General features: G+C 53.0%; 11 protein-coding genes across 11 annotated transcripts; 4 read left to right on the plus strand and 7 right to left on the minus strand.

Moving 5' to 3' along the window:
- Positions 1 to 100: 100 nt before the first annotated feature.
- MGL_3720 (uncharacterized protein) lies at positions 101 to 1876 on the minus strand (the record flags this gene model as incomplete). The annotated part of the gene is made up of 1 exon (XM_001729201.1): positions 101 to 1876. One exon carries the CDS (start codon positions 1874 to 1876, stop codon positions 101 to 103), a length of 1776 nt encoding a protein of 591 aa, XP_001729253.1.
- A 1357-nt stretch (positions 1877 to 3233) lies between these two features.
- Positions 3234 to 4022, plus strand: MGL_3721 (uncharacterized protein; the record flags this gene model as incomplete). Its single annotated transcript, XM_001729202.1, has 1 exon — positions 3234 to 4022. One exon carries the CDS (start codon positions 3234 to 3236, stop codon positions 4020 to 4022), a length of 789 nt encoding a protein of 262 aa, XP_001729254.1.
- Positions 4023 to 4139: 117 nt separating this feature from the next.
- On the minus strand, positions 4140 to 7350 carry MGL_3722 (uncharacterized protein; the record flags this gene model as incomplete). Its single annotated transcript, XM_001729203.1, has 2 exons — positions 4140 to 6130; positions 6213 to 7350. The coding sequence occupies 2 exons, from the start codon at positions 7348 to 7350 to the stop codon at positions 4140 to 4142; spliced, it is 3129 nt and encodes a 1042-aa protein (XP_001729255.1).
- Positions 7351 to 7861: 511 nt separating this feature from the next.
- On the plus strand, positions 7862 to 8698 carry MGL_3723 (uncharacterized protein; the record flags this gene model as incomplete). The annotated part of the gene is made up of 2 exons (XM_001729204.1): positions 7862 to 7992; positions 8080 to 8698. 2 exons carry the CDS (start codon positions 7862 to 7864, stop codon positions 8696 to 8698), a joined length of 750 nt encoding a protein of 249 aa, XP_001729256.1.
- Positions 8699 to 9021: 323 nt separating this feature from the next.
- MGL_3724 (uncharacterized protein) lies at positions 9022 to 12027 on the minus strand (the record flags this gene model as incomplete). Its single annotated transcript, XM_001729205.1, has 1 exon — positions 9022 to 12027. The coding sequence occupies one exon, from the start codon at positions 12025 to 12027 to the stop codon at positions 9022 to 9024; it is 3006 nt and encodes a 1001-aa protein (XP_001729257.1).
- A 165-nt stretch (positions 12028 to 12192) lies between these two features.
- MGL_3725 (uncharacterized protein) lies at positions 12193 to 14670 on the minus strand (the record flags this gene model as incomplete). The annotated part of the gene is made up of 1 exon (XM_001729206.1): positions 12193 to 14670. The coding sequence occupies one exon, from the start codon at positions 14668 to 14670 to the stop codon at positions 12193 to 12195; it is 2478 nt and encodes an 825-aa protein (XP_001729258.1).
- Positions 14671 to 14988: 318 nt separating this feature from the next.
- On the plus strand, positions 14989 to 16869 carry MGL_3726 (uncharacterized protein; the record flags this gene model as incomplete). Its single annotated transcript, XM_001729207.1, has 1 exon — positions 14989 to 16869. The coding sequence occupies one exon, from the start codon at positions 14989 to 14991 to the stop codon at positions 16867 to 16869; it is 1881 nt and encodes a 626-aa protein (XP_001729259.1).
- A 218-nt stretch (positions 16870 to 17087) lies between these two features.
- MGL_3727 (uncharacterized protein) lies at positions 17088 to 18116 on the plus strand (the record flags this gene model as incomplete). The annotated part of the gene is made up of 1 exon (XM_001729208.1): positions 17088 to 18116. The coding sequence occupies one exon, from the start codon at positions 17088 to 17090 to the stop codon at positions 18114 to 18116; it is 1029 nt and encodes a 342-aa protein (XP_001729260.1).
- Positions 18117 to 18336: 220 nt separating this feature from the next.
- MGL_3728 (uncharacterized protein) lies at positions 18337 to 20874 on the minus strand (the record flags this gene model as incomplete). The annotated part of the gene is made up of 1 exon (XM_001729209.1): positions 18337 to 20874. The coding sequence occupies one exon, from the start codon at positions 20872 to 20874 to the stop codon at positions 18337 to 18339; it is 2538 nt and encodes an 845-aa protein (XP_001729261.1).
- A 628-nt stretch (positions 20875 to 21502) lies between these two features.
- Positions 21503 to 23122, minus strand: MGL_3729 (uncharacterized protein; the record flags this gene model as incomplete). The annotated part of the gene is made up of 1 exon (XM_001729210.1): positions 21503 to 23122. The coding sequence occupies one exon, from the start codon at positions 23120 to 23122 to the stop codon at positions 21503 to 21505; it is 1620 nt and encodes a 539-aa protein (XP_001729262.1).
- Positions 23123 to 24258: 1136 nt separating this feature from the next.
- On the minus strand, positions 24259 to 25452 carry MGL_3730 (uncharacterized protein; the record flags this gene model as incomplete). The annotated part of the gene is made up of 1 exon (XM_001729211.1): positions 24259 to 25452. One exon carries the CDS (start codon positions 25450 to 25452, stop codon positions 24259 to 24261), a length of 1194 nt encoding a protein of 397 aa, XP_001729263.1.
- Positions 25453 to 25487: the final 35 nt, after the last annotated feature.

Genomic DNA, 25487 nt, shown 5'->3' on the forward strand with positions numbered 1-25487 from the left:
TAATACCAGGAAGTACATACAATAACCATCTTCATTTTTTTTCGGACGCGTAATATTTATTTGAATGTGTATCTTACTTTAACTAAGCACTACAGTAGCATCACGTCGTAAGTGGTCCGTCTTTGGCTCCTGCATTGTAAATGTACTGGGATACACGTCGCATCAGAATGAACAGTTGCTCAAGGGTAGGTGATGGGGTATAACCTGCCGAGCAACTGAACTCGTACCGGTGTTTCTCAAACGACAGGACCGCCTTGTAATGCAAATAGATTGCAAGCACGATGGCTAGATGCCACAGTTGGTGTGAATGACCAACAATGTCGAACTTCCCTGGCGCCACGCGCTCAGGCCATCGTAATCCGTATACGACGACACCCGCGATGTACGAGAGCAAGCTTGGAACAACAGGTCCGTAGAAGCGAACCATGGGACCAAAGCCATGGAGTACAGCACCGTGCACAAATGGCACAAATCCCATACAAGCCATTCCAATGAACATGGCTATACGAATGGAGCGGTAACTCGGGTCATTGAACCATGCAGACCAAGGCAAGACAGACATTGCAATGCCGACGCCAATGACGCCTATCGTGTAGATGGCAATGAGCCCGGGCTGGCAGTAAAAGCCATTGAACACCAGAGTCTCGAGTGATGCAGCGACGAGCCAAGATATTCCCGTGTAGTCAATGCACGCAAAACACATGAACCATTGAATATCTGCGCAGCCCGCCATGACGTGCCATGAAATTGAGCAGAGCAGACATTTCGCAGCGGCAAGCAAATACATAATCATCATCCACCGATCCGCTGTGGTGGTCGTATCGGAATCAACGGAGCCTGTCAGCCAAAACAAAAAGGACACAAGGAGCAGTCCACTCAAATGCGTATGAATGTTGCCTGTCTCATTGTGAACACGAAAAGCGCTAAGGATCAGATTGTGCCATTGGTCCTTGGGAATAAATCGATATCCGGTCGTGATAAAGTCGTTATTGCGCCACAGCACCGGAAGAGACTGGTAGGGTATGAGTTCTCGGCCATTCTTTGCCAGACGTAGGGCAGCATGGTACAGAGCATCTTCCACATCGTGTACTGCGTGCACAAACTGTGCACCAGCTTCTCGTCCACAGCGCCCAATCGTTTGAAGTGCCTCTTCCACATGTTGTGGCAAGTCGTGTAAGGAAGGTATGTGCTGTGGCAGCATCGATTGCGCATCATGCGCCCATGATGATGATGATTCTCGCAGCGAAGGCAGCGTGACATTTTGGATATGGCCTCGGACAGCCGCGAGACTTCGTTGCACTTCTTCCGACAAATAGGCTGCTGTCGCGGGCATACGGGATGCCCATCGTCTTGGGATTTGCTTCATTTCCGCAGCCGAAACGCTGTCAAAAAGTGTTGGATGTAGGGTATGTACGCGTCGTTCCCATTCAGTCATGAGTGTGTAGACATGTCCCTTTACTTCGCTTAGAGACGACAACTTATCAAACCACTCGGCACCTCCATGTGCCAACGACCAGTCCCGCATCATACGGACCATGGCGTCGTGCGCAGCACTGAGTCTAGTTTCCATGTGCTCCAGCGGGACAAGTATCGAGAGTTTGTGCGCCTGGTTCGCATGTACAAGTTGCTCAATGTCATGAGCATACTCTGCCATGCGCGCACGTACATAAGCAAACCAGTACGGCAATGATGGTGCAAGATCCAATGAGTCTACGATGGAGCGAGTGCTTGCATCGTCGCTTAGACTTGCTTCGCCACTATCCTGGTCGAAAGAAGCGGCACGCTTCAGCGTCGGTCCATGCTTCCGATGAGATAGTGAGGGTCGTTCCTCAAGGGCAGACGTCGTAGCTTGCACCTCTGCCTTTTCGTCTCTCATGTGCCTGGATTGAGCTAATCAACCGCACCTAACGCGTTGCCGCACGCACACACACGCGAATTGGAAAAAGGCAACTTTGTGATTACTATGCTTACAGAAAAGTGAATTTGAAAAAAAAAGAAAATCTTACTTGTCAGATCGACTAAATGTAAAATTGTTGAATGCCCGCACCCACCTTGAGAATGGCTTATAGATGATGACTAGCGACGATACCAAGACTTACGAGCAGACTTTTGTCCACGCGTATTTCCTAAATAACAGAATCATCGGAATTGCCAGGCCTCTTCGTCCCAATCTTCAACAAGCTCCCTGTCATTCTTAAACATTGGGCCAAAGTTGCTGAATCCATCCCTTAGCACAAACACTTGCTGCGACGTCGGTGGCAATCGACCTGCATCAACGGCTGCATCGCGAATTTCTCGATATATACGCGCAGCTTTGGGCCCGCTATTATAAGCATATGTAGAGTCAGGTCAGTACGTACCGCTGTTGTGAGAGTGAGCAATGGAAGACGACTTGTTCGTCTGGACGTTAGATCTGTCCATCATACACACAAACGTGTACGAAAACAAACGTACATGGTTCAAGTGGCTTCAACAATGAGTTGACTCTATCAAGGAACGTAGACGATGGTGCGTGTACTGCGCCTTTGATGTGCCCGCCTTCATAATCGTCGTCTTTGACAGCGTTAGCCCAGCGCCTAGCATAAAAAGTCGGCAACACAAACCTCGAACATCGACGACAGCCACCTTGGCTCCGTCCTCGGTGCGCTTCTTGATATGAGAGGCAAGGACATCGGCATCCATATATGTGTAGGGTGGCCGACACGACATGGATGTGTATCTACACGCAATATACGACCTGGCTTTATGCCATGGAAGCGTTGCCGGGCGGAGCATGTTGGTGGCCTTGAAGGAGTTGTGCAAGTTCGGCCGAAGTGAGATCGCTCGATCAGCGTTTACGCGCAACCCTACACATGCATTTCTCAGCGCCCTTTCGCGTCGACATATTAGTGTGTGAGCGACTACATATATTAGGCTACATCTCTTCATCATTCTCCAAAAGCGCCTCGTATTTTCATGGTAGTTGGCGTATCAACATATACGCCGCCAAGTGAAGCGCGCGCAGATGTTGTACAGAAAGATGTGCGCGAGGCCATCTCCAAGCTAATCGCTTACACAGCACGAGACTTGGGCTTCGACGCCTCGCGCAGTCAAGCTCTCGAACGGTTTGGTGAACTCGTAGACACTTGTACGTTGCATAGAAATTTCTTCTGACGCCAGTTATTATGACACTGTTGCATAGCTGTACACAATACTCCAGCTTGTCGAACAGGAACCAGCCGACAGTCCACGATATGATCGACACGTTTGAGGGACTCGGTCTGTCACTCACTGAACTGGGCGCTTTCTCCGAAACAGTCCGTCGACACGAGGAGGGCGCAAAGCGATACCATATCCAAGTTGGGAGGCCGAAGCGTGGGCATGAAAACTGGGAGAACCCAAGTGCTTCTTTCCTGCCCTCTGACGATCAAAATGAGACTGATAACAATAACGCGAGTTCATCAACTTGGGCCACATTGATGCACGACATTGTGCCTGATCACCTACCGCCGGAACCTCCGCGACATTGCTGGATGTTCACGCCCGTGTACGCGACGGAGGTCCTGTCTGACATGCCTGCTCTACAACTCGTGAATCGGAAACTGGACAATGCGCGTCTTGTAGAGTCATCGCTCCGAAAACTCATCAAGCACACTGATTCCGCAACGCCTTTGAAGCCTTGGGTTTCACAGCAAGCGCCTAAACTTACCGAAGACGGCGTGCTGTCGTCGCAGAAAGCCTGCGCGATGAATGATGCTGATCAGTCCAGCATGTCTGTCGACGAGCCTATGACAGTGTCGGAGCTGGAGTCATCATCGCGAGAGCCACTTACGACAGAATCTATGCGGCATTGGGGAAACAAGGAACGTCACGATTCAGCGCGGCATGCGCTGCCGCGCGCTGTGAACTACAAAGCGGCATGGTATGCATCCTTTACATCGACAGACAGCAAGCTACCAACATCCAACCTATATACAGCGCGGTTGCGTGGAAATATGGACGAGTCATCGCGGCGACCTCGTCGATTTGTCGTGCCGTCCTAGACGAGTTGCCGTGACTTACGCCTTGTTATACCGAATACGCCACATTTCTGAACATGTTTCTTGTGAACATTGACTTTTCGTGTTTCCAATGTCTATAATAACCTATTCGTACAGCAATCAAACAACATCGTCACCTTTGTGTTTACTGGCGCTTCGAGCTTCAATCCGCTCGGCGCGTCGGAAGTAGATACGCTTGATGTATTTCCAAGACTCAACGCCTAAGAAAAAGATGGCCGTGCAAACAAATATAATTCCCCATTCCCAACCCTCTCGGTCTTTGTGCAAGAAGACAATGTGATTTAATCCTGGGATATAAATGATCGGGAAGACACTGATAAATCCCAAGATAACACAGGCGAATAGGAATTTGTTTCTCCATGTGTCAACGAACCACTGATTGTACCAGTGCGCGTCAGTTCCCATGGCAAAAAACGAGCGGCGCATGTGAGTTACCTCCCAAGCCAAAAACAGAGAGAACCATGTCATGACAACGAAGGTGGCACCACGCGCACGGAATACTTCAAGGCAGCTATCATTGTAGCTGTCGTTGCAGTCTAGACCCAAATCTCCACTGCCCCACCTGTATAGGATAAGGGAGAATGTGGCAAGACACAGGGCGGCCATTATCAAACCATACACAAGCAGGTCACACAAAACCTCAAGATTAAACACACCAAAGCGTGACCTATTCGGTTTCTGCTTCATGACATCAACAGCAGCAGCCTCCATACCGAGACCCATGGCCGGAAAGCCACTGGTCACCATGATAATATACAGAATTTCAACCGGACTCAGTGGAAATACAGACAGTCCAGTATCGTCTTTGAATGCCAATCCGATCAACAACACACATGCCTGGCCGACGTTCTGCGCAAGCAAGTGCAAAACAAATTTGCGAATGTTGGAAAACATACGGCGACCTTCTTCCATGGCGTGTCCGATTGACGCAAAGTTGTCGTCTGTAAGAACAATGTCAGACGCATCTTTCGCTACGTCGGAGCCGGCCATACCCATCGCAATACCCACGTCTGACAGCTTCAGAGAGGGTGAGTCATTTACACCGTCGCCCGTCATTGCACAGAAGCGCTTACGGCGATGGAGTGCCTCAATCATCCGTACCTTCGTCTGAGGTGCACATCGGGCAATGACCAATGGAAGTTCCGGCAATTGGTCGATTTCCTCATCTGACTTTCGGTCAAATTCAGCTGCCGTCATCACTAGAGAACTAGTCTTTTCGTCCACATTCGGCGGAAGAATGCCAACTTGCTCAGCAATGGCCTTAGCTGTGCCGGCATGATCACCTGTAAGCATGTGCACTTCAATACCTGCTGTGTGGCAAGTGTGCACGGCATCGCGTGATTCGGGGCGGGGTGGATCATACAATCCCACAAGACCAAGAAACACCATATTAGATTCAACAGACTCGCGCTCGAGCGACTCGCCTTGAGACGCTTCCTTGTCGGACAAGGGGCGATGAGCTAATGCAAGAACACGAAGTCCCAATTTGGCAATTGCGTTCATTTGACTAATGATCATATCTTTGACGTTTTCATTCATTTCTTCTTTACCATGGTCCTCTGGCTTCGTCTGGATGTACCTGCAAGCAGCAAGTACATATTCAACAGCGCCTTTCATCAAGGCGCGATGCTCGCCAGTCGGCTGATATGTGTACGTTACAGCCATGCGTTTGAGTGAACTGTCGAATGGATACTCGCCAATTTGTACCCATTCGCCATTTACGTTATCTTCCGACTTGCCAATCTTGGTTTTGGGCATGTCGAAGCGGAAAGCGAGAGTCTGGAGTGCGCTTTCGGTCGGATCGCCATGGGCCGTCCAGGCATCGGCATCCTCGTCGTAAAACACTTTGGCCAAGTTGCAGATGGAAGTGACTAATAGCATGTCATGAAGTGGCTGGAGCTTTCCACTTAGGTCTTCCTGAGGGCGGCCCTCGCTAGCAACTGTAACACAATCAGATTTTTCGTCATTAGGGCGCAGAGTCACTTCTCCTTTGTGTGGATTGAAGGGCTCATTTGTCTCAGAAACGTCCAAGTCGCCTACAGAAGGAAGCCATATCTTTCGCACGACCATTTTGCCCTGTGTAAGAGTGCCTGTCTTATCTGAGCAAATATCCGTGATGGAACCGACAGCCTCCAAAGACTCGAGCTTACGGACAATGACGTTTCGCCGTACCATCGCACGACTTCCCATGGACATTGTAATGGTCAGTACGGCTGTCAGTGATGCTGGGATCATCGAAAACACCAGTGGCCACAGCATAGATAATGACCTCATTGTCATGCCAGTTGTTCGAGGCAAACACGATGATCGCGAAGATGACGGCAATCACAAACAGGAGTACTGCCAACTTTGACAGCATGATCTGCAGAGGTGTACCGACGTTGAGTCCCAAAAATGCAAGTACATGGTCCATAATGGTCAAAGCTCCTGCCTCGATATAATGGTGAGGTCTCTTTTTTCCATATGCATTGCGTTTGACCTCCCGGATTTTGCGGTTCTTCGATGCACCTTGTAATGCGTCGGCAATTTTTCCAATCTCCGTGCGCATACCTGTGCTGGTTACAAGCACAGTGGCACGACCCTTACTCACAGACGAAGATGCATAGACCATGTTCAGTCGGTCACCGATGCCAACCTCGTCATTTTCAGGCCCCGTGGGTTGGAAGGTGTCCTGGGCGTTCTTGGCAACAGGGATGGATTCACCTGTCAGAAGTGCCTCGTCTGTTTCTAAGTTCATACATTCGATGACTCGGCCATCCGCAGGAATGGTATCGCCAGTAGCGAGTTCCACAATATCACCGGGGACAACCTCAGGTGCAGGAATTGTCATCGAGTTGTGGTCGCGAATCACTGTTGCAGTCGGTGAAGCCAACGAGCGCAAAGAGCTCATGGTCTTCTCAGCTGAGTACTCTTGAATGAAGCCGACAAATACATTGATGCCCACGACGCCACCTATAACACCGCCCTCAATCCACGACGTGATCGCAAGTGAGACAATCATGGCAATAAGCAGGACTAGCGTCATCGCATTGGCTATCTGGTTGATCAAGATTTTAACCGGGCTTACGCTATCGCCACTGCTCAGTTCATTATTTCCATAATGCTTGAGACGTTCTCGTGCTTCTTGGGTTGTGAGTCCCTTGCTTTTGTCGGAGCGAAGTGCCTCGAGCACTGCACGGGCGTCGTAGCGATGAGGGAACTCGCGTGCCTCTTCCTCGCTGGGAGGAGCACTATAAGCTGAGGAAAGTTGCTTGTCGTCGAAAGCTGCGTTCTTTTCGATGCTCGATAGTGACTGAGTCTTAGAGTTCATACAAAAACCAGCAATGATTGCTTGTTGGAAGGAATCTCCTCACACCAAGATCCGTGCGCTTTTAAGTGTTCAGGTGTTTGCCGACGTGGCGAATGCAGACGAGATCCGTTTCATGCAGGCGTTTTAATTCGTTCGTTGTGATTGGTCTATATCCATGCCAAGAAATTTTTTTTCATCGCCACGAATCTCAGTTGGGCACCTAGATCCACTCACAGACTTGGGTTGCAACACAATATGATAATCACAAGTCTGTGTTTGGCTGTTTGGCTGCTGCAACTGCAGCTCACTGTAGTGGCGCAGACTTCGGCTTCGTCGAGCCGCTCATTCTCGGCAACTAGATATTCGAGCACATCGAGAACGGGCGTCTCAGTCTCATCGGCAGCTCATGGGACGTCTTCGAGGAATAGGACGTCTTCATCGAAACCAGCTAGCTCGACTCTGCCTCCGCTTCCAGAAGGGTTCATGAACCCATTGGATACGGGTGGCAGTATGCTTGGAGTATGTACAAAAGATGGAAGCCAGACTTACGCGAAATCAGCAATATCCAGACCGTCCAAACGAAGGCGAGCCGCTGAATGTCATTATTTCTAATACCTCTTCAGCTGATATACTCAAGCCTGAAAGGTTCTTGATCTGGGCTACGTACGTTATTCCTGCTTAAAAAATAAAATATGGGCAATTGTGCCTTTCTTTGTCGCCTCCATGTGATGATGTTTACTGACATGCCAGCGCTCTTGGATTTGGCGTCTCTTGCCTAGGACAGGGCGATCCACAGACCATCATGTATGCAGACCTAGGGTATCTGAATCACCACGTAAAGCAAGGCTCTGCATCTGGTATGAATGGTGTCTTGCGGTGGAATTACGGTTCTCCTGATATTGGAACATGTCGAGAATCCATATCGGGTGGCAACCACATTCGCTGGTTCAGGCAGCGGATCGGCACGACAACTTCAATTTTCCTTACGGTTTCGTACGAACAAAGTCTCGCGAATTTACACAATCTTCAGAGAGACGGGTACAATCGGGGGCGTGATGATGTCGTGCGGATAGCAACTCAAGAGAACGGGATTGAATGGGAAGGCAATGTGTTCAACGCCACAGTAAAATGGATTGAGGCAGGTCGACTCATGAATGCTACTTCAAAAAATATTAGCCATGCTGAAATGGCAAATAAGGACCAACCTGTTGTTGATGGACGCGTGGCTGTGTTGTATGTTAACACTGTTAAACGATCCGACGAAGAGCAGCGCAGCGTAGCGGCGCGTTCCTTGCCTGCCATTTGTTCATCCAGTTTCCTGTTAACAGTGTCCACTGTGCTAGTTGTAGCAAGCACATTTTTGTTATGAATAGAACGATTTTTCTGTAAAACATACCCAAACAAATGATAATATAACTTGGCCCTAACTACATGACCAAAGTTTAAGAAACGTAAGTATCGAGTGATGCTGTCTCGATTTTCCAAAAAAAAGTAATTTAACAAAAAATCAACATTAAAATAATAACCAAATCAAGGACCTATGGGGACGAAACGGCGAGGAGAATGGGAGAGTCGGGGCCTCGATGCTCATGAGGTTCACAAGCACTTCCGATGATCATGTTTGCGATTGACGCACCCGACTTTATGCTTTGACTCGCTCTGTCGCAACAATACTGACAACATTTTCAAAGTCTAAGGCAGTTCAGAGTGGCCCAAGTTTTGCTTAGGAGCCACTCTGTCGCGAATTAAGTTTTTGAGCTCGCGTAGCTCAGGGAAGCCACGACGGGTCTTTCGGTCCCAAATAAGAATGACTTCCGTTGACTCACGTGTGCCTTCAGACTTGACAATCCAAACACGGAACTGACCAGCCGTGTCTGTCGTGGCATGTGGGATCAATAAAGTGGAGGCAATGAACCCACCGCCAGAAGCCTGAGAACAGCTGTCGTCCAAAAATGCCTTCTCAGAGAAGGTGAGCAGCAATTCCGTCTGAAGCCACGTTGCCCGATGAAGCCAGCGACATCGATCACAGTACTCAATGATAAGACAAGGCTTAACCATGCTCATGGCATGCTCGAGAGAAATTGGAGCTTGGATAAGAGGAATTTCCGGCTCCGAAGCACCACTAGGACCTGAGGACCCTGGCACAATACCAGTCGAGGATGCGGCCGATGAGGAACGAGCCTCAGAAGATATTGGGACCACGACATGGACAGGCGTCTGGCCTACAGGAGACGTAGACTTGCTGCCCGATTCAGCGGGTGCAGCTGATGACGCCGGCGCATCGAGCATGTGTGGGTCCTTTTCTTGCGATTCAGACTCAGGCAATGTCACTTGGTCGCGAGCTTCTGTTTCTGGTGGAACAGACGACAAAGTATCGATGCGTGCTTCCTCTTTCGACGGCATGCTATCAGTGACAGCGGCAGTAGCAGCCGCAGCAGCACCTAGAGCCGCACCTGCAACACCGGCGGCGGCCGCGGCGGCAGTGGCGTTAGTGTCATCGGCATGACTACTAGAGCGAAGCAGATCGCTCAATGGCTCTTGATCAGGAAGCGTTTCCGTCGCTAATTCATGCTCAGGCACTGGCTCGGACACATGCTCTAACGAATGTAATGGCTCAGGCGGCTGGGTCTGAGCGGGATGTACATCATTGGCACTCTCCTGTGTCGCAGATGGCAAAGACTCAGATACAGATGCCTCGGCATCGTGTGTGGCCTTAGGCAGTGGCTCAGATTCCAGCGCTTCTGTTGCCAAAGTGTCAACGGGCACGGTTTCTTGGACAGGCTGAGAGTTCTGAACAGACTTCTCGGGCAGTGGTGGAGGAATCTGCGAGTCAAGCGGCACGGACGTATGCTCACCAGGCACTGGTTCTGGCTCTGGCTCTGGCTCTGACTCTAGCTCCGACTTCGTCGGCGGAACAGGGGCCTCAGTCACAGAATCCTCCATTGTCGTGGTCTGAACCACCGTCTCATCAATAAGAGCTGTCTCTGCAACAGTATCATGGATCGCCAGAGACTCTGGTACAGGCACACCTGATGGCCCTGGCTGGACGACCGAGTCCTGGACAGAGACAGGTTCCGGCACAGTTTTATGTAATGGCACATCGCCATGTTGTGTTGCAGGGAGCACGGTCACATCCTTCTCGCCAGGCACTGGGTGAACAGGAACGTGTGTATTGGCTGACAGTCCAGATGGCTCCGACACATGCTCCGTCTCAGGCGCATTTGTTGTGAAGGGAGCAGACTCTTTCCCGGTCAAGTCCACGGGCACATGAGGCGCAGAAACCATCTCCGATTCATTCATGACCGTCTGCTTGACTGATGCTGCATCTTGGTGTGTCCGCTCCGGAACAATGCCTTGCTCGCTAAGATCGCGCAACGTTGGCTCGTGGGATTGATTCTTGATAGGCTCTGTTGCTCGCGTAGACATTCGATCAGGCTCAAGTGTGTCATGACCTGTCATCGGAGCTTCCTCCGCAGTATCAACAGCTGGCAAGTTGCTGGGGAATTCAGGTGGCGTCGCCATCTTTTCCGTCGGTGCGGAGGTAGATGAGAGGACATCTGTCGCTACACTTGAGGGCTTGTCTGATGTAGGTTCGGACGTGCCAATGGGAAGAGACGTCACTGGCTCAACAGTATCGACATCCGCAAGCAGCGATTCATTCTGGTTCTCGTGGGGCCAAGCAGATTCCGACACTGCCCAAGGCGCTGACGGTCCGTCTGGTACGCCCCAATCTTGGCCGTGGTGAGATGGTAACTTGGTGGGCGTGGCCTTGGGTGTACGCTCAGATGCCAGTGCTGAATCCGCAGCGTCTGCTGGCGGAGGCGCATTTGCGGGCGTCTGTGCAGCAGCATCATGGTCTGGACGCTTGCGCAGAGGAGGGCTTCTGCGTGGTGGAAGAGCTGGTGGCACCACTTGAGGGCCAGAAGGCGCCTCCGTGGTTGGCTCGACAGGATTGAATATGGAAGATGGATCGGCTGATGGCGGCTTAGGTGGCTCTGATGAATAACCGAATGAACGGCGCGCTTCCTTCACATTTGGAGGTGTGACTTTAATGACCTCTAGGCGCTTGAACTCGGGTGAGTCACGTGTGTGTGCGGGCGTATTAGGCGCCGCAGATGCTGCGTGCGTTGGGATGTCGGCAGCTGGTGGCTGCTTAGCTGCATCACCTGTGGCCATTAAGGACTTCGCCGTTGGGCCAGTGGGTGCACGAGCAGACGCTTCCATCGGTGGTCGCGTAGGCGGAGCCATAGGGCGAGCCATCGGATGACCCATTGGTGGACCCACTGTTGGACCCATTGGTGGGCCCATCGGTGGACCCATCGGTGGACCAACTGGGAAGCCGGTCGGTGGTCGCATAGCCGGAGCGATCGGGCGAGCCATTGCAGGACCCATCGGCGGACCCATCGGTGATACCATGGGAGAACCCACCGGTGAGCCCATCGGCGAACTCATTGGTGGACCCATCGGCGTTGGCATGGGAGGCCGGATTGCCATACCCATAGGAGCACCTTGCATAACTGGGTTCGACATGCCTTGAGCGAATGATGGAGACGGAGCAGATGCGTACATTGTAGAAGCCATGTCCGAGTGCCTTCTACCCGCCGGGCCAATGTTTAGCGGTTGCGTTTCAGGAAGAAGCGGCCTTGCATTCGCCTGCGGAAGTGACATCGGCGGTGTCTCGATTTGAGAAGGATCCATGGCGTTCGCAGATGATGCGTCTTGGTTTTTGCCAGCAGTCTTTGAGTCCTTCACACCTTTGTTCGAATCACGCTTCGAAGACCGCTTGATAAAGCAGAACAAGTCACGCTTCTTCGGCGATTCCTGTCGGGGTGCGCCACCATTCTTAGACGAAGGGTCAGCCTTCTAAAACGAAAGCCTCGACGGCGTTTTACGCTCAGAGGCTGACTTGCCTGGGGGTGCCGAATTGGGGGGGTGTAGCGAATCGGAACCACGTTGACCCATACGCAGATCCGATGAACCGGGACCATTCGGTGCACCGGGCGGGGACACAGGCCCCTTGAAACCAGGCCCCATCGTACCAGGGCGTGGCTCCATCGCACCTGGCGCTCCTGGGGGCGGCATTGGTGGCCGCATAGGACCACCGCCCATAATCGCCGATTGCGAGTCCAGCAGACTCGGTGCGCTTGTTGAGGGCACCATATAGCCAGCGCCGGCAAATGGCGGCCTCATACCCATAGCATCTGGCGCACCTGGCTGTGGCACTGGCGGTTGCGGTGGCACCGAGACCATCATGCCCGAAGGCGACATCATGGTTCCCATGGGTTGACCGTACGGTGCACCCGCATAGTTCATGGTTGACGGTGGCGCATTCCAGGTGGGGCTCGTTGGCATTGGCATTGCAGCATTCAACTGCGGCTGAGCATAAGTTGACATCAGCGGCATCGAGCTGGAGCCACGCATTTGTGAATTGGTACCTGTGCCGGATGGTGCCCATGGCTGATACATATTTGGGTCATAAAATGCTCCGCTTCCGTTGCCTGAAGTGCCAAAGCCAAGTCCTTCGTTGTATCCCTGTTGAACATGAGGTTGCACTTTGCCCATATCCGAAGTCAGCTCCGCAGGGTACGAATGTGGCGCCGACTGAGAAAATACGTCGTTGGCAACACCCCCTTCTGGCGGAGGAACCTGGCGCTTGGCGGCTTGCTCACCATCCGAACTTGAAGGAGCGTCAAAGGGCATCTTCTGCGACGCAGTGCCAACAGATGCTGGCATTGACACGGGCTCATGCGTCACGTGCAAGTCCTCGTTCAAAGGAGCTGCATGCTGATGCGCATAAGGAGCAGTGTTGGAGTGGAAAGCATCTGAATCATGAGGGGGCACAGACTCACGTGCATGTGCCTGGGCCGCCACGACTGACTCACGACCGTCTGATGAATTCGTCTCGAGCGACAAAGGCATCGATGCGCTCGGTGGAATGGACGAAGGAGCCTGAGCATCTGGTTCAACAGACGCAAGGGACATGGACGAGGCGTTCATTTGGGAACGCGGCTGTCTCGGCACCTTGCGAACAAGCGATGGTGGCTCAGGTGCGTAAATCGTATAGGTCCCTTCGGGCACCCGAGCAGCTCGCTGTTCCGCCAAATCACCTGATCTGACTGCGCTGCTCAGCGACGCGGTTGATGCTGCATTTCGAACTCGCATCTGAACACCCTCCGCGTAAGGAGGCACACCGTCTTCAGGCACAAACCTTGCACCGTTGTTAGTAAGTGTGGCGCGCGACGAGCGAATCGACAATTTTTGAGGATTTCTGTGCTCCTGCTGAGTCATTCCAGGAGACACAGCAGCTGAGGAGGGAACTTGGGCCTGGGATGCGGGAGCTTGCGAGAAAAGCTGTTGCGGCGTGTCTAGTGACGCAACGGGATCCAGTGCTGAAGCAATAGGAACGCTCGTGCCCCAAGACGACATTGTATGCCCGACAAAAGGCGATTCACGCATGCGCATGGACGGCATGGATGGGCTGAAGCGCAGAGAGCGTGTTACGCTCTTGGGACTTGGGCGCCGAGGACGTAGCGGCTCGTAAGGAGCAGTTGGAAAAGCCGATTCTTGTGATGCAGCCAAAGGTGCTTGCCTTGGTGCCTCTGCCTCCTGCGTATCTTGTGGGCCAGTATGAAAGGGCGTGTGAGACGTGAATGAAGACTCTTCACCAGGCAATTGCTCATAGGCCTGGGGATTGACGCTATCTTGCTCCATCGTAGGCTGAGACACCATTCCCGTTTGCGACATGGCGGGGTACTCTGTCGCCTGGTCTGTGCCGCTAGGCACACGTGCATCTGAAGGAGGAAGATGCTCTTCGACAAACCCGTCCCGATTATTGCTAGCACATAAGGGCTGCGATTCTTCAGCGCTCGGCTGGTCATTTGTGGGGATCGAAGTAGGTACTGCTGATGGTAAACCTGACGCTGAATTTACGGAGCCAGTGCCTCCCTCAGTCGTCAGATTGTGTGTATCAACTTGACGACTTGTTGCTATTGCCTGCGGCTTGCCGGCAACTTCACTGGGTGCAGCAGCAGCAACGCCTGGGGCGGATTCCGCAGGGGCATCTGTGTCAGGCACCGTCGCTGGCATGGAAGATGGCAATGGACCGGTATGTGCTGCCACCGCTGCCGCTGGCTCTTGCTCTGGTTCGCCCTCGGACGCAGCCGAAGGTGCATACTCTGGAGCTGAGCCAGCCCCAGCAGCAGGAATAGCATCACCCGGGGCAATAAAATCTATATCATGACCTTCATGGTTCTTGCTTGATACATCCAGTGTTGCCGAGGCCCTCGCACGATCTTGAGAGCGTGGCGGGATAGCCGGAGCCTGGCGACTGTACATGGCCATGGGATGAGAAACCGAGCCCGGATCGTCACTGTCCAAAAACTAACTCACTGTAAGCTATTCTTGTCGCTTTAGGAAATTAGATCTCGCATCAACAAACACACGATCTTATCACGTGATAGTACTCGGGTGTGACGATCGGTTGGACAATCGTTGTTACTCCACCAGCACGGCCGAGAGAGAGACAAACAGACCATGCTGGTCGTACGATTGCCAGCGCTGGCCGAGCCGCTGGAGCTGCCGCGAAGAACGCAGGATGATGCTCGGGGGCAACGAGTATTCTCTCGCAGCTGCACTGTGGGCTCATGCAAACCTGATCCGATGTCTGAGCTAGCAGCGGCATCTCCATCAGCTGGACCCAGTCCTTCAGTCGTCGACGCGCCCTTGACAACCAGGCTGCCTTACAACGTGCCTCAAGACAATGACATCCAGATACCTGCATACGCACGCATTTCTACGCGCGCCGAGCATGACCTGCGCCGCTTGTATGAGGCGGTTCGTCAGGCGCGTCGTATTACTGTCGTGTGTGGCGCAGGAGTCTCTGTATCATCGCCAGCGAATATACCCGACTTTCGCTCGGCGTCAGGCCTTTTTGCCACTCTAAAAAAACGATACCCAGAGAGTGGCTTGTCGAGTGGCAAGGACTTGTTCGATGCACGCCTTTTCCAATCAGAGAGCTCGACGGCATTTTTCAATTCGATGATCGCCGAGCTGAAAGACTTGTCTGACGCGGCGCAGCCCACGCTATTTCATCACATGCTCAAGCGCCTTGATCGAGAGGGGCGGCTTCAGCGCGTGTATACCCAGAACATCGATGGTTTAGAAGAAAAGGCTGGTCTTACTCTTGGCTTTGGTTCACCGGGCGCGTCAATTCCCACAAGCAAACGCAAGCGTGAGCCAGTGATGCGGACACAGTCACGACAACATCTATTTGCTCGGTCGCAATCCGATTCATCTGTAATGCATGGCTCATCGACACAGGACCGAGGTGCATGCCAACCGCTCTTTCCGCGTGCTATTCCCCTCCACGGCAGTCTAGCTAGTATGACATGTGTGCTCTGTTCACACAAGTTACGCCTCGAGCGGAATCAGACGCAGGCTGAACAGGCGTTGCATTCTCTGCACCATGGCGAACCTGTGTGGTGCGAACAATGCGAGATTACGGACCAACTACGCACCGAAGCTGGCTTGCGATCGCGTGGGATTGGACGAATGAAGGTCGATGTGGTCTTGTACAATGGAGAAAACGAGACAGCCGAACACGTAGGGGCGTGTGTGGAACGTGACTTGCTTGGCCTGCGCGATCCGTGTGAGCCAGACGTGCCGGAAACACCAGCCGAAACACGCGCCCGTGAGCGCCGTGAACGTCAAGCCAGAGAAAGTGCAAATCCAGCGGATGCGGGGCTCGGCTTGAGTGTCTTGTCCGGCGAGATAAAAGCTGAGGATGCTTTGGCCAGTGCTTTTAATGAAGAGGCGACAGACCCTGCCGTTGTCGAGCAGTCTCGCCGCCCACGCCGACTCAAGCCCTTGCCGCCCGATTTGCTTATTGTCGCCGGTACAAGCTTGAAAGTGCCTGGAACGAAGCGCATTGTGCGTGAGTTTGCCAAAGCATGTCACTCTCGCGATTCTGAACGGAAAAAAGAGCCCCCTGTTCGGACCGTATACCTAAACTATGACTTTCCTTCAGCGGCAAGCGAATGGACCGGGGTTTTTGATATGTGGGTTCAAGGCGACGTGCAGCAAGCTTCTGTAGGCCTCTGCACACCTTTGGAAAGCAAGGCAGCTGCAGGCGCAGATCCGCTCGTTGAGTCGTTGGTGGCTCAGCACTCATGGCATGCGTACCCACAAACGCCGTCCCTGCAAGGGTCCAAGAAACGTTTGGATTCTTTCCAAGAACCTGTTTCTGTCTCTACTCCAGCGTCTTCCTATAAGCGACAATTGCAATCGCTACCTCAGTCACAATCTCTGTCACAATTGCAATCGCAATCGCAGTCACAGTCACAAGCACAAGCACAAGCACAACAGCAATCGAGAAAAGTCTTGAAAAAGACTCCTGTCGCCCAACTCGGCATGGTGTCTGGCAAGCTGAGCTCATTCTCTGCGAGCCGCACAGGGAAAGCTATCGATATTCATGAGAATCGCTCTATCCGTGCGCAGCCTCAGCCACATATACAGTCAAAAGACAAACAGCCACGAACTTAGCTAGAACTACTCTCCTTCCATGACGCGCGTAATAACGAATAAGGAGACCCCAAAATAGTGGAGAATGTGCGCACGAATGCTCGGTGCGGGGTGGACACGAAAGGTTTAGTCCCACGTGTTGCATGTCAAAAGTCACGTGGGACGGATCCGATCTACTCCGCAAGCGCCCGGTCCATCACCAAGAGCCGCCTTTCCCATTATACGTATACTCCGTTACCATGTTCGCTATTCGTTCCGTGTTCCGGGCAGGTGCTCGTGCCGCTGTACCTCTTCGTACATTTGCAACTTCATCTTCGCGTTTTGGAAATACTTTGTTGTTTGTTGAGCACAAAAATGGCGCCATCAACCCTGCTTCACTGTCGGCACTGACGGCTGCTCAGAAGCTTGGTGGTGAAATCCACGCGCTCGTGGCAGGATCCTCAAAGCACGCAAAATCAGTTGCTGAGGCTGCTTCGAAGGTGAATGGAGTGTCAAAAGTGCTTGTTAGCACATCTGATGCGTTCTCGGCCCTCTTGTCCGAGCCAATTGCGCCGTTAATCCAGTCGCTTGTCAAGTCGAACTCATACTCGCACGTTGTGGCTGGTCACACGGCTGTGGGACGTGATATCATCCCACGTGCAGCTGTGCTTTTGGATTCGTCGCAAGTGTCCGATATTATTGCCGTTGAGGGCGAAGACATTTTCGTCCGGCCTATCTACGCCGGCAACGCGCTTGCTACGGTCAAGTCGAAGGATGGCGTAAAAGTCGTGACGGTGCGTGGTACGGCCTTTGATACTGCAAGTACCGAGGGTGGCAATGCCTCAGTGGAAGAAGTTAATGCTGGTGAGGTGCCGCAGCCAACGAAGCTCGTGCAAGAAAAGATGAGCGAGTCAACACGTCCAGACCTGGCCACGGCTCCACGTGTTGTTTCCGGTGGTCGTGCGCTCAAGTCGTCGGAGGGCTTCGCCAAGTACATTGAGCCTTTGGCTGATAAGCTGAATGCTGCTGTTGGTGCTTCGCGTGCGGCCGTGGACGCTGGCTACGCGGACAATGCTCTCCAGGTTGGTCAGACGGGTAAGATTGTGGCTCCTGAGTTGTACGTGGCTGTGGGTATCAGCGGTGCGATTCAGCACCTCGCTGGTATGAAAGACAGCAAGACGATCGTTGCGATCAACAAGGACCCTGAGGCGCCGATCTTCCAGGTGGCCGATGTCGGTCTTGTAGCCGATCTCTATGAGGCTGTGCCAGAGCTGACAGAGAAGCTCTAAAATTCAACAATAATAAATGCTGAGGGGTATACACACCGGGATGCACGTATTCTGCGCTGTCACACACACACCCTCTCTCCGTCTCTTTCTCTTTCTCTTTCTCTTTTCTCTCTCTCTCTCTCTCTCTCTCTCTCTCTCTCTCTGTCATCCACTCATACATCACGACCAATAGAAAGCGAATAGTAGGAGATCTGATGCCTGTGTAGATAGGTCTATTTCCTCAACACATGTGTACGGGCGGCTTGTAGGTCGAAAGCGTACGGCGGTCCATGGAAACCGCGAAGCTTGTACCACGTGCGGACGCAGCGACAGAAGATCCATATGACTTTGTTGTTGCATGGCTCGGCGGCCAAGAGAGAGGTGTAGTCGTCGCCGGTACAGCAGTTGAGGCTGCTGCTGCGTCGGTCAAATGCCACACACCAACCCGTGTCGTCTCCTCATCGTCTCGAGACGCCTGGTATAGCAGATGCACGAGTTGCGGCGTGACCGCACCGTCCAAGACACGGTGGGGAAGAGGCACTTGAGTTGTTTGGACACAACATGACATAGAGGACAGATTCACATGCGCCGTACACACCTGAGAATCGCATATGTACATATGAACATGGGCACGAGCGCTTCGTGCGCATGCCCGCGTCACTGGACGTTGCGAGTGAGCCACGATGGACGATGGTGAGTCTGAAGGCACGGAACGCAGAGCATCGTCCCGTTGCAAGAGTGTCGATGGCACAGACCAAGCATCGCCACACGGCCTAGACTCTACATTCGTATGCATGAGCGCCCCTGACATGATGCGAGCAGCCTCTGCGCCCACATGCTCGAAACGTTCGAGCAACGTGCATGCATCACCAGGCAAAGCACGTGGCCGACACGTCGACGCCGGGCCTGGGAACAGCATGGGCGAATGAAATACATAGCGCCACTGGTCATCGGTAGGATGAGTTGCACACAGTGGCGGATCAGTGTCGAGCCAGGCAAGAGCCTCCTCGACAGTCGCCAAACTGTGAGCAGTCGGAGCACATGGGTCAAAGCCGATGCCTGCTTCACTGTCGTACGAGACAGTGGGCAGTTGAAAGAGCGGCTCTATGTTGGCATGGACGTTACTTTGGCTCTCGTCTTCGTCGACGTCACCATTGTTAGACGAATCGTTAGCAGCTGATGCGCCGCGTGAACCATGGACAGATGCTGTGGGTGTGCTGGGAACGCCGAGGAGAGCATCGAGTTCAGGCGCAATAAACCCACGCTGGCACAGCTCAAGTACACTCAAAGTGTCATGATGGACGACGACCGCAGGAGATATGTCGCCGCATTTGAGTCGTTCCTGACGGTCTTGCTCCATGCGCCACCATTTGTAGAACTCATCAAGAGCGAGAAGCTCACGCTCAACCTGCTCATGTAACGCTAGAGCAACACCATGACATGACTGGATGTTCTTCATCAAGGGGGCTAGCTGTGGCGACCCCGGCGGGTACCGCGTGGACCAAGCAGTGCATCCATGCCACTCATTCAACACAATGAGCATGCGCTCGCACGCCGGCACAATGCCAGTGCTAGCAAGACGACGAATCCACTTAAGCCCACGCTTCATGTCGGTTTCCATGGCAATCATGGTCCCTTCTGTGAGTTGAGCGAGCAGCTGCTCACATGCTGGAGAGGCATGCGCCGTGGTCAGTAGTGTCATCCATTCCATAACGATGTCAACGCCGTGCTTTCTAGCGAGGTCGTCCCAGTAATCATGCCATTCCGACGCTCGTGGACGGACATACGAGGTCCAAGCATGCGAGGCATAGAATGCCGCGTCCAAAGCATGCGCCAGACACGTTGAAAATGCTGTCGAAAGACGCGCCAGATGCACAGTGGTTGCGTCCCATGGCAAAGGGATGTGCTCGATCTGCAAGAACGTCGATGTGTGCCTAGATGCATCAACAAGAACACTAGCATGTCCTTCACTTGCAGCAACAGACAAGATGCGATGCGATGTGTGTGTAGAGGCTAATGGTACAGAGCCATTGAGCCATGCATGCAACATACAGTCTTCGGCGCACAAGAGAAGCGAGATGGGCTCATCGTTGGCCAAGAAGACGGGCACAGAAGCCAGGACGCCTTTGCCATGTACACGGTCTGCACTGGGCGGCTCGCCCGCAGGTTTGTGCCGTTGAGTCGAGCCGACCCAGCGGCTTTTTTCGCCAGAAAAGTCCTGGATAGGCATGAGAGGCGCTAGATGCGCTAGCATATCCAGAGCTTGTGACTTCGGCGAGCAATTAGGCAAAGGAATCCATTGCATCGCACAATGGAGAGGTGCGTCAGAACATGGGGTATACAGCGTGTGAAGGACGGCACCGTCAAATACAGAGTATGTGAGAAGGGCCGTCCCATGCTGCGGGGTATTATGCACGACGCGTGTTATGCTGATTCGCACTGCGAGGCGCTCGCCATCGGGACTCCAGCATAGACCCAACACACTTACGCTTTCCACAGCATCACGAGGCAGTGGTGCAGGCGGCGGCGGTGGTTGGATGGTGACATCCCACACGCTGCTGGGTGCTGATCCAAGACGCCAGATACAAAGCCGGATTGATGGGCCGCGCCGTACACCTTGCACCTGACCCGTAGCTGCGGGATTCGCTACGCCCATACGACGCGCCTGCATAGCTAACATGCGCTGTCGCATCGCTATTTGCGCTGGTGTGAGGCCTGGTGGACCTGTTATAGGTGCAGGAGGTGCATTATCTTGGCTCAAGAGAGCCACCAGCTCCATGCATGGATTGCACGCAGACGCGACGAGGTGCGATTCTCTAGGTAACGGTACATGCATACGTGCCAGCTGGGAGGCTCAAACGATAGTAAACCGTGGGGAGAAAGGTAGTTGTGTGCACGCGGTGCAGAAGCCGACAGACAGATGAAGACACTGGAGAAGAAGCAACCGGACGCTGGGTCGTTACAATGAGGGATGGGCGTTTAGAAACATGACAGGATGCAGGTGGAGATCGAGACTAGGCGTGTGCAGCGGCATTTTCTGTAAGTGGAGGGAAAACAGCATGGGTCGTCACAAGCCTAAAATGCGCCAAAAAGCGTAGAGATCAAGGCACGAAGGGAAGGCACCGGTCGATCAAACAATGCACCACCACTACAGACCAACAAATGCTCGCGCAGATGCCTGTGTCTCTATGGATCGATGTCCGGCATCTTGCTCTTGTGTTATTAGCCCCAACTCAAGACGATAAAGGAGGGCACGATACAGGGCAGGATGTTGTGTCACAGCACGTGAATGAAGCAAGCGAACGAAACTGTTACAAAGACAAGAAGGGTGTACAAGAGATAATGTGTCAGTTACGATGCAGAATGAAAAAGGGGAAAGCAGTCATGCCTTGCGAGACGTGACCAGCTCAGCCAGGTTCATATACGTACGAATTCCATGTGAGGGCCTCATCGAGCTCAGCTGCATGCTGCCGAAAAGAAAGCAACGCTGGCATGAGAACAGATAGATCTTTTTTTTCGGAAACAAGAGCGAGAAGCGCTTGTGCCATGGCGTGACACGTCTCAGACACAGCCGCCGTTGAAAGGAGCGCCTCGAAGTCGGGCTTCAGATGATTCAGACGAAGGTGACCAGCATCTCCAACGCGTATGCTAGGGGTGTTGGATAGAACAGTCACTTGCTCACGGAGATTGTTTAGAGGGTCTTGGTCGATGTCATGAGCTCGCGGGGAGCCGGTGTCGGTGTCAGTATCTGAGTCAGAGTGAGTGAGTTTTCCAGACTCAGGCGCAGTATTAGGCACTGCCTTGCTGTCACTTTGGATCAGATTCAAGGAGATAGTGTCTGAATTTGCATCGGTATGTATGTCCGCGTCATTTGTTCGACCAGCATTGCGCTTCGCCGTTGGTACAAGAGATGGAGGAACATGCACACCGAACGCAGCGGCACAAGCATCTCGGGCAGGACGAGCACGTTCCTCGACACGCCGGGGCACATGAAGAAAACGTTGCAAAGAAGCATGGAGCGGAAGTAACGGCGCTTGTGGATACAAGTAGCGCCATTTGATCGCATTTTTTAAGCCATGAATGGCTGGATGGTAGCTCAATGTCGGTGTGTACCAACCCTCAGGATCGCCCTCATCATCCATGTCCATTAGGTCCATCTGATCAACAAAGGCGTCCATGGTTGACTGTTGCTCGTTTGTCGGGATCGTCGGGTGCTCAAAGATGGAAGCACCTGTGCTGGTCATAACTCGATCGAGCGGTGGGAAGGCCACACGCTTGACGTCGTCACGGAACGGCACATGAACAAGATAGAATGCATCGTACTCACTCTCGATGAGTGGCGCAAGAATACACAGCTTCGGATCAGCGTTTGGCCGTGTCACGAGTCGACATAGCGCATATACGCCCTTGACAGCTGCCGCCTGAACGAGACTAGAAAGCGCGACTTGAGCGCGCTTTGACGAGGGATGCGCAATGACATAATAGGTCTCGCCCATATGGTACTCACGACGGTATGTGCTCGCACTCACGAAATGCAAGATTTCAAGGCCTGCTTCCGTTGGCAAAGCTGGAGGCGCGTTTTCTAGAGGCACTAGTGACGCGCCAAGTTTGTACGCGCGTTGAATGAAAGCAGCACATTCTTCAGGGAGGGGCGTCACATTGTCCATCTCAGTATGTGCGGTGGGGGGAACAATGGCATGACCAGCCTTATGGACCTTGAGCAAATCGTCCGCACGATATAGCAGGCGCCGCGATTCGACATGCCGCTTTGAATGCATGTCGTCTTCCCCTTTCATCACACGCCGTGGTGCCTGAGGGCGCTGAAGTGCCGTCGCCTTAAGGATATGCACAGGGATGTCCAACGATGCCTTCTCAAAATCATGTACGTTGCCAAAGGAAAGAACGGTGCGTGTTGGTGCTGAGGTGGACATATGCAGGGTAGGAGCCAATGCATCGCTACAAGCTTTGGAAAGGGGCTCCATTGCACTCCCTTGCACATCTTCGATCATGTGGTGCCAAAATGCCATATTCGGCAAATGCAATTGGGCCATGGGGTTAGAGCCGTATACCAGAAGACGGAGGCTGGTGTTGGTGTGAATGAGTTTACTCCGGATCAATGTGGCCTGATGAGGATCAGATGGCAACGCTCCATTGGTGACCAGATACACGATCCTCGTCCATGATGCAGAGGACTCCGCACGTGCATTGTTTAGGACACTTGAAAGTGCCCGAGCTAAAACGTCCAGCGCTTCCCTCGTAAGTATTTCTGAAATATATATATGTATATATCAAGATTCACGTACGCTCAGACTTTTCCGCAACAGCAGGCGCGGGACGCAGTGCTTGCACAGCATCGAGCGTCTCCAATGTAGGACGTGCTGCATGCCATAGTAGACGCATGCCTCGCGGTTGTGAAGGGCGGGATATTGACGCCGGTTCGTCAACCCCAACATCGTCTTCGTCATCCTTGCCACCCTCTCCTTCAGCTCCATAGGTAAATATGCATACCTTGGCTGTAGCAAGGCCACGAAGCATCAGCTCCATGATTTGCATACAAACGAATAGCTGGCACTGCTCGAGATATGTATGTTGCTGATCGGGGTCTTTGGTTGCCATATGCTGGGACACATCTATTACAAAGGTCACTAGCGTGCGCGGCTTTAACTACAAGGCATGAGCTTTGCCTCTTATTGTGTGACACGGTAGAGAAAGAGAAAGAGAACGTACTTTGAATCCAGATGACATGACATTCAAGGCGTAAGAAGAATGAGATCCAACATATGGGCAGCAATAGCGCCCTCCTCCTTCGAACTGGCTGCGCGATTCAGCTGCGATCCAACAGATGGGCTGGTCGATCAGTCAGACCCAGCACTGACGGAGAATGCGTTCTCTGTTTAACTTTTCTGGGTGCACGCGCACTTTTGGCACGCGTCCGCCGCCAACGAGCCGGAACACCCAAAATCGAGTGTCGCAACACCCCACGCATAACACGAACATCACACACACACACATACACCCCGACCAGCCAGGGATGATTCACGTGACCTACCTCTCCCCCACGCCTGCACGCGAAAGACATGGGGGAAAGAGAGAAGGGGCGGGCGCCGTTGTGGAGCAGAGGGGACGGATGGCAAGATCAAAGTTTGATGACGAAGGACTGCGGCTATGTGCAGAGCAAGGGAGCCACGTCGCGGTCCCACAAGGCATCCCAAGAGATCGGGTCGGAGCCTGGAAACGGGGTATGTGAGCCTGGAGGTAACGCTGGCATCTGAATGATGCGCTCGATACAGGATGCAAGACCGGCAGCATCAGAAAACACATCGCCATTTATGTCAGGTTTGATAAGCTCAGAAAGGCAGGGAAAAGATAAGGCACACACACGCAATCCGCAGCCAAGCATGTCAACGACTTTCATGGGCAAATCAAGGCCGGACGAGCTCGTGTGCAAAGAAATGCCGACGTTGGCAGCACCCAAAAGACGTGGATAGTCTTCGGCAGCGAGCCATGCCGTTTCGATGCGCACATGCCTCCATTGCTCTGAGCTCGCACGTTTTTGCATGGTCTTTTCAAACGCCGCACGCAATGGCCCTTTGCCTGTGATGACAATGCTGAGAAACAGTGGCTCGTGTTGCAAACGAGCACGAGACTCGTAGATAGAAGCAGCATCCAGGAGCATATGCATGTCTTCATCGGGTGTCCAACTCGTACTTGTCACAGCCAATGCAGGAGTCGGATGGGAGCGCATCACGTTCTTGCCCCAGATAGAAGGGCCTGCGCGCTCGAAGAAGGCATGTGCTTCTGTGGCTGAAAGTCTAGCAAAGTGCGACGGAGGACGATCATGTAGCACGGCCGTATGCCCACGAAGTTGCCAATGGCGAGCGAGATGCTGCTGCATCGCATGCGTGACAAACAAATGCACGTGGGCAGATCTGCCGAATATGCGCTCGAGCAACTCCGAGATGCGCACGAGAACACTGCGTGGACCTAGACGGAGAGCCAGGAGTGTATAAGCCAAGTTGTGCCAGTCGAGAATGAGTCGACTGCGAGTGATAATGCGTGCGCACTGCACCACCATGAGCGTGGGAATCGCTGGCGGCACCTGTACTAGGACAACGGCTGGCTTGGGCGTGAGTGCCACGAGAGTAAGCCAGAGCGAAAGTGTTTGCAGAGGTACCTTTATCAGCGCCACAAGAGGAAACAAGACACGAGGTAGACGTGAAAGAGCAGTCGGCACACCCCACAAACGAACAGCGTGTACGGAAGGCGCGCACAGTGTCTGTGGCAAAGGCGTGTCGAAATAGCCTGCCACATACACTGACCAGCCGTGCCTGACGAGACTTGCAATGTGGTAGCACATGCGCGGACTACGCGCTACATCCCCAACTACTACGA

This window comes from Malassezia globosa, assembly GCF_000181695.2.
Source record: "Malassezia globosa CBS 7966 chromosome Unknown mgl_sf_10.1, whole genome shotgun sequence".
Classification (NCBI taxonomy): Eukaryota; Fungi; Basidiomycota; class Malasseziomycetes; order Malasseziales; family Malasseziaceae; genus Malassezia; species Malassezia globosa.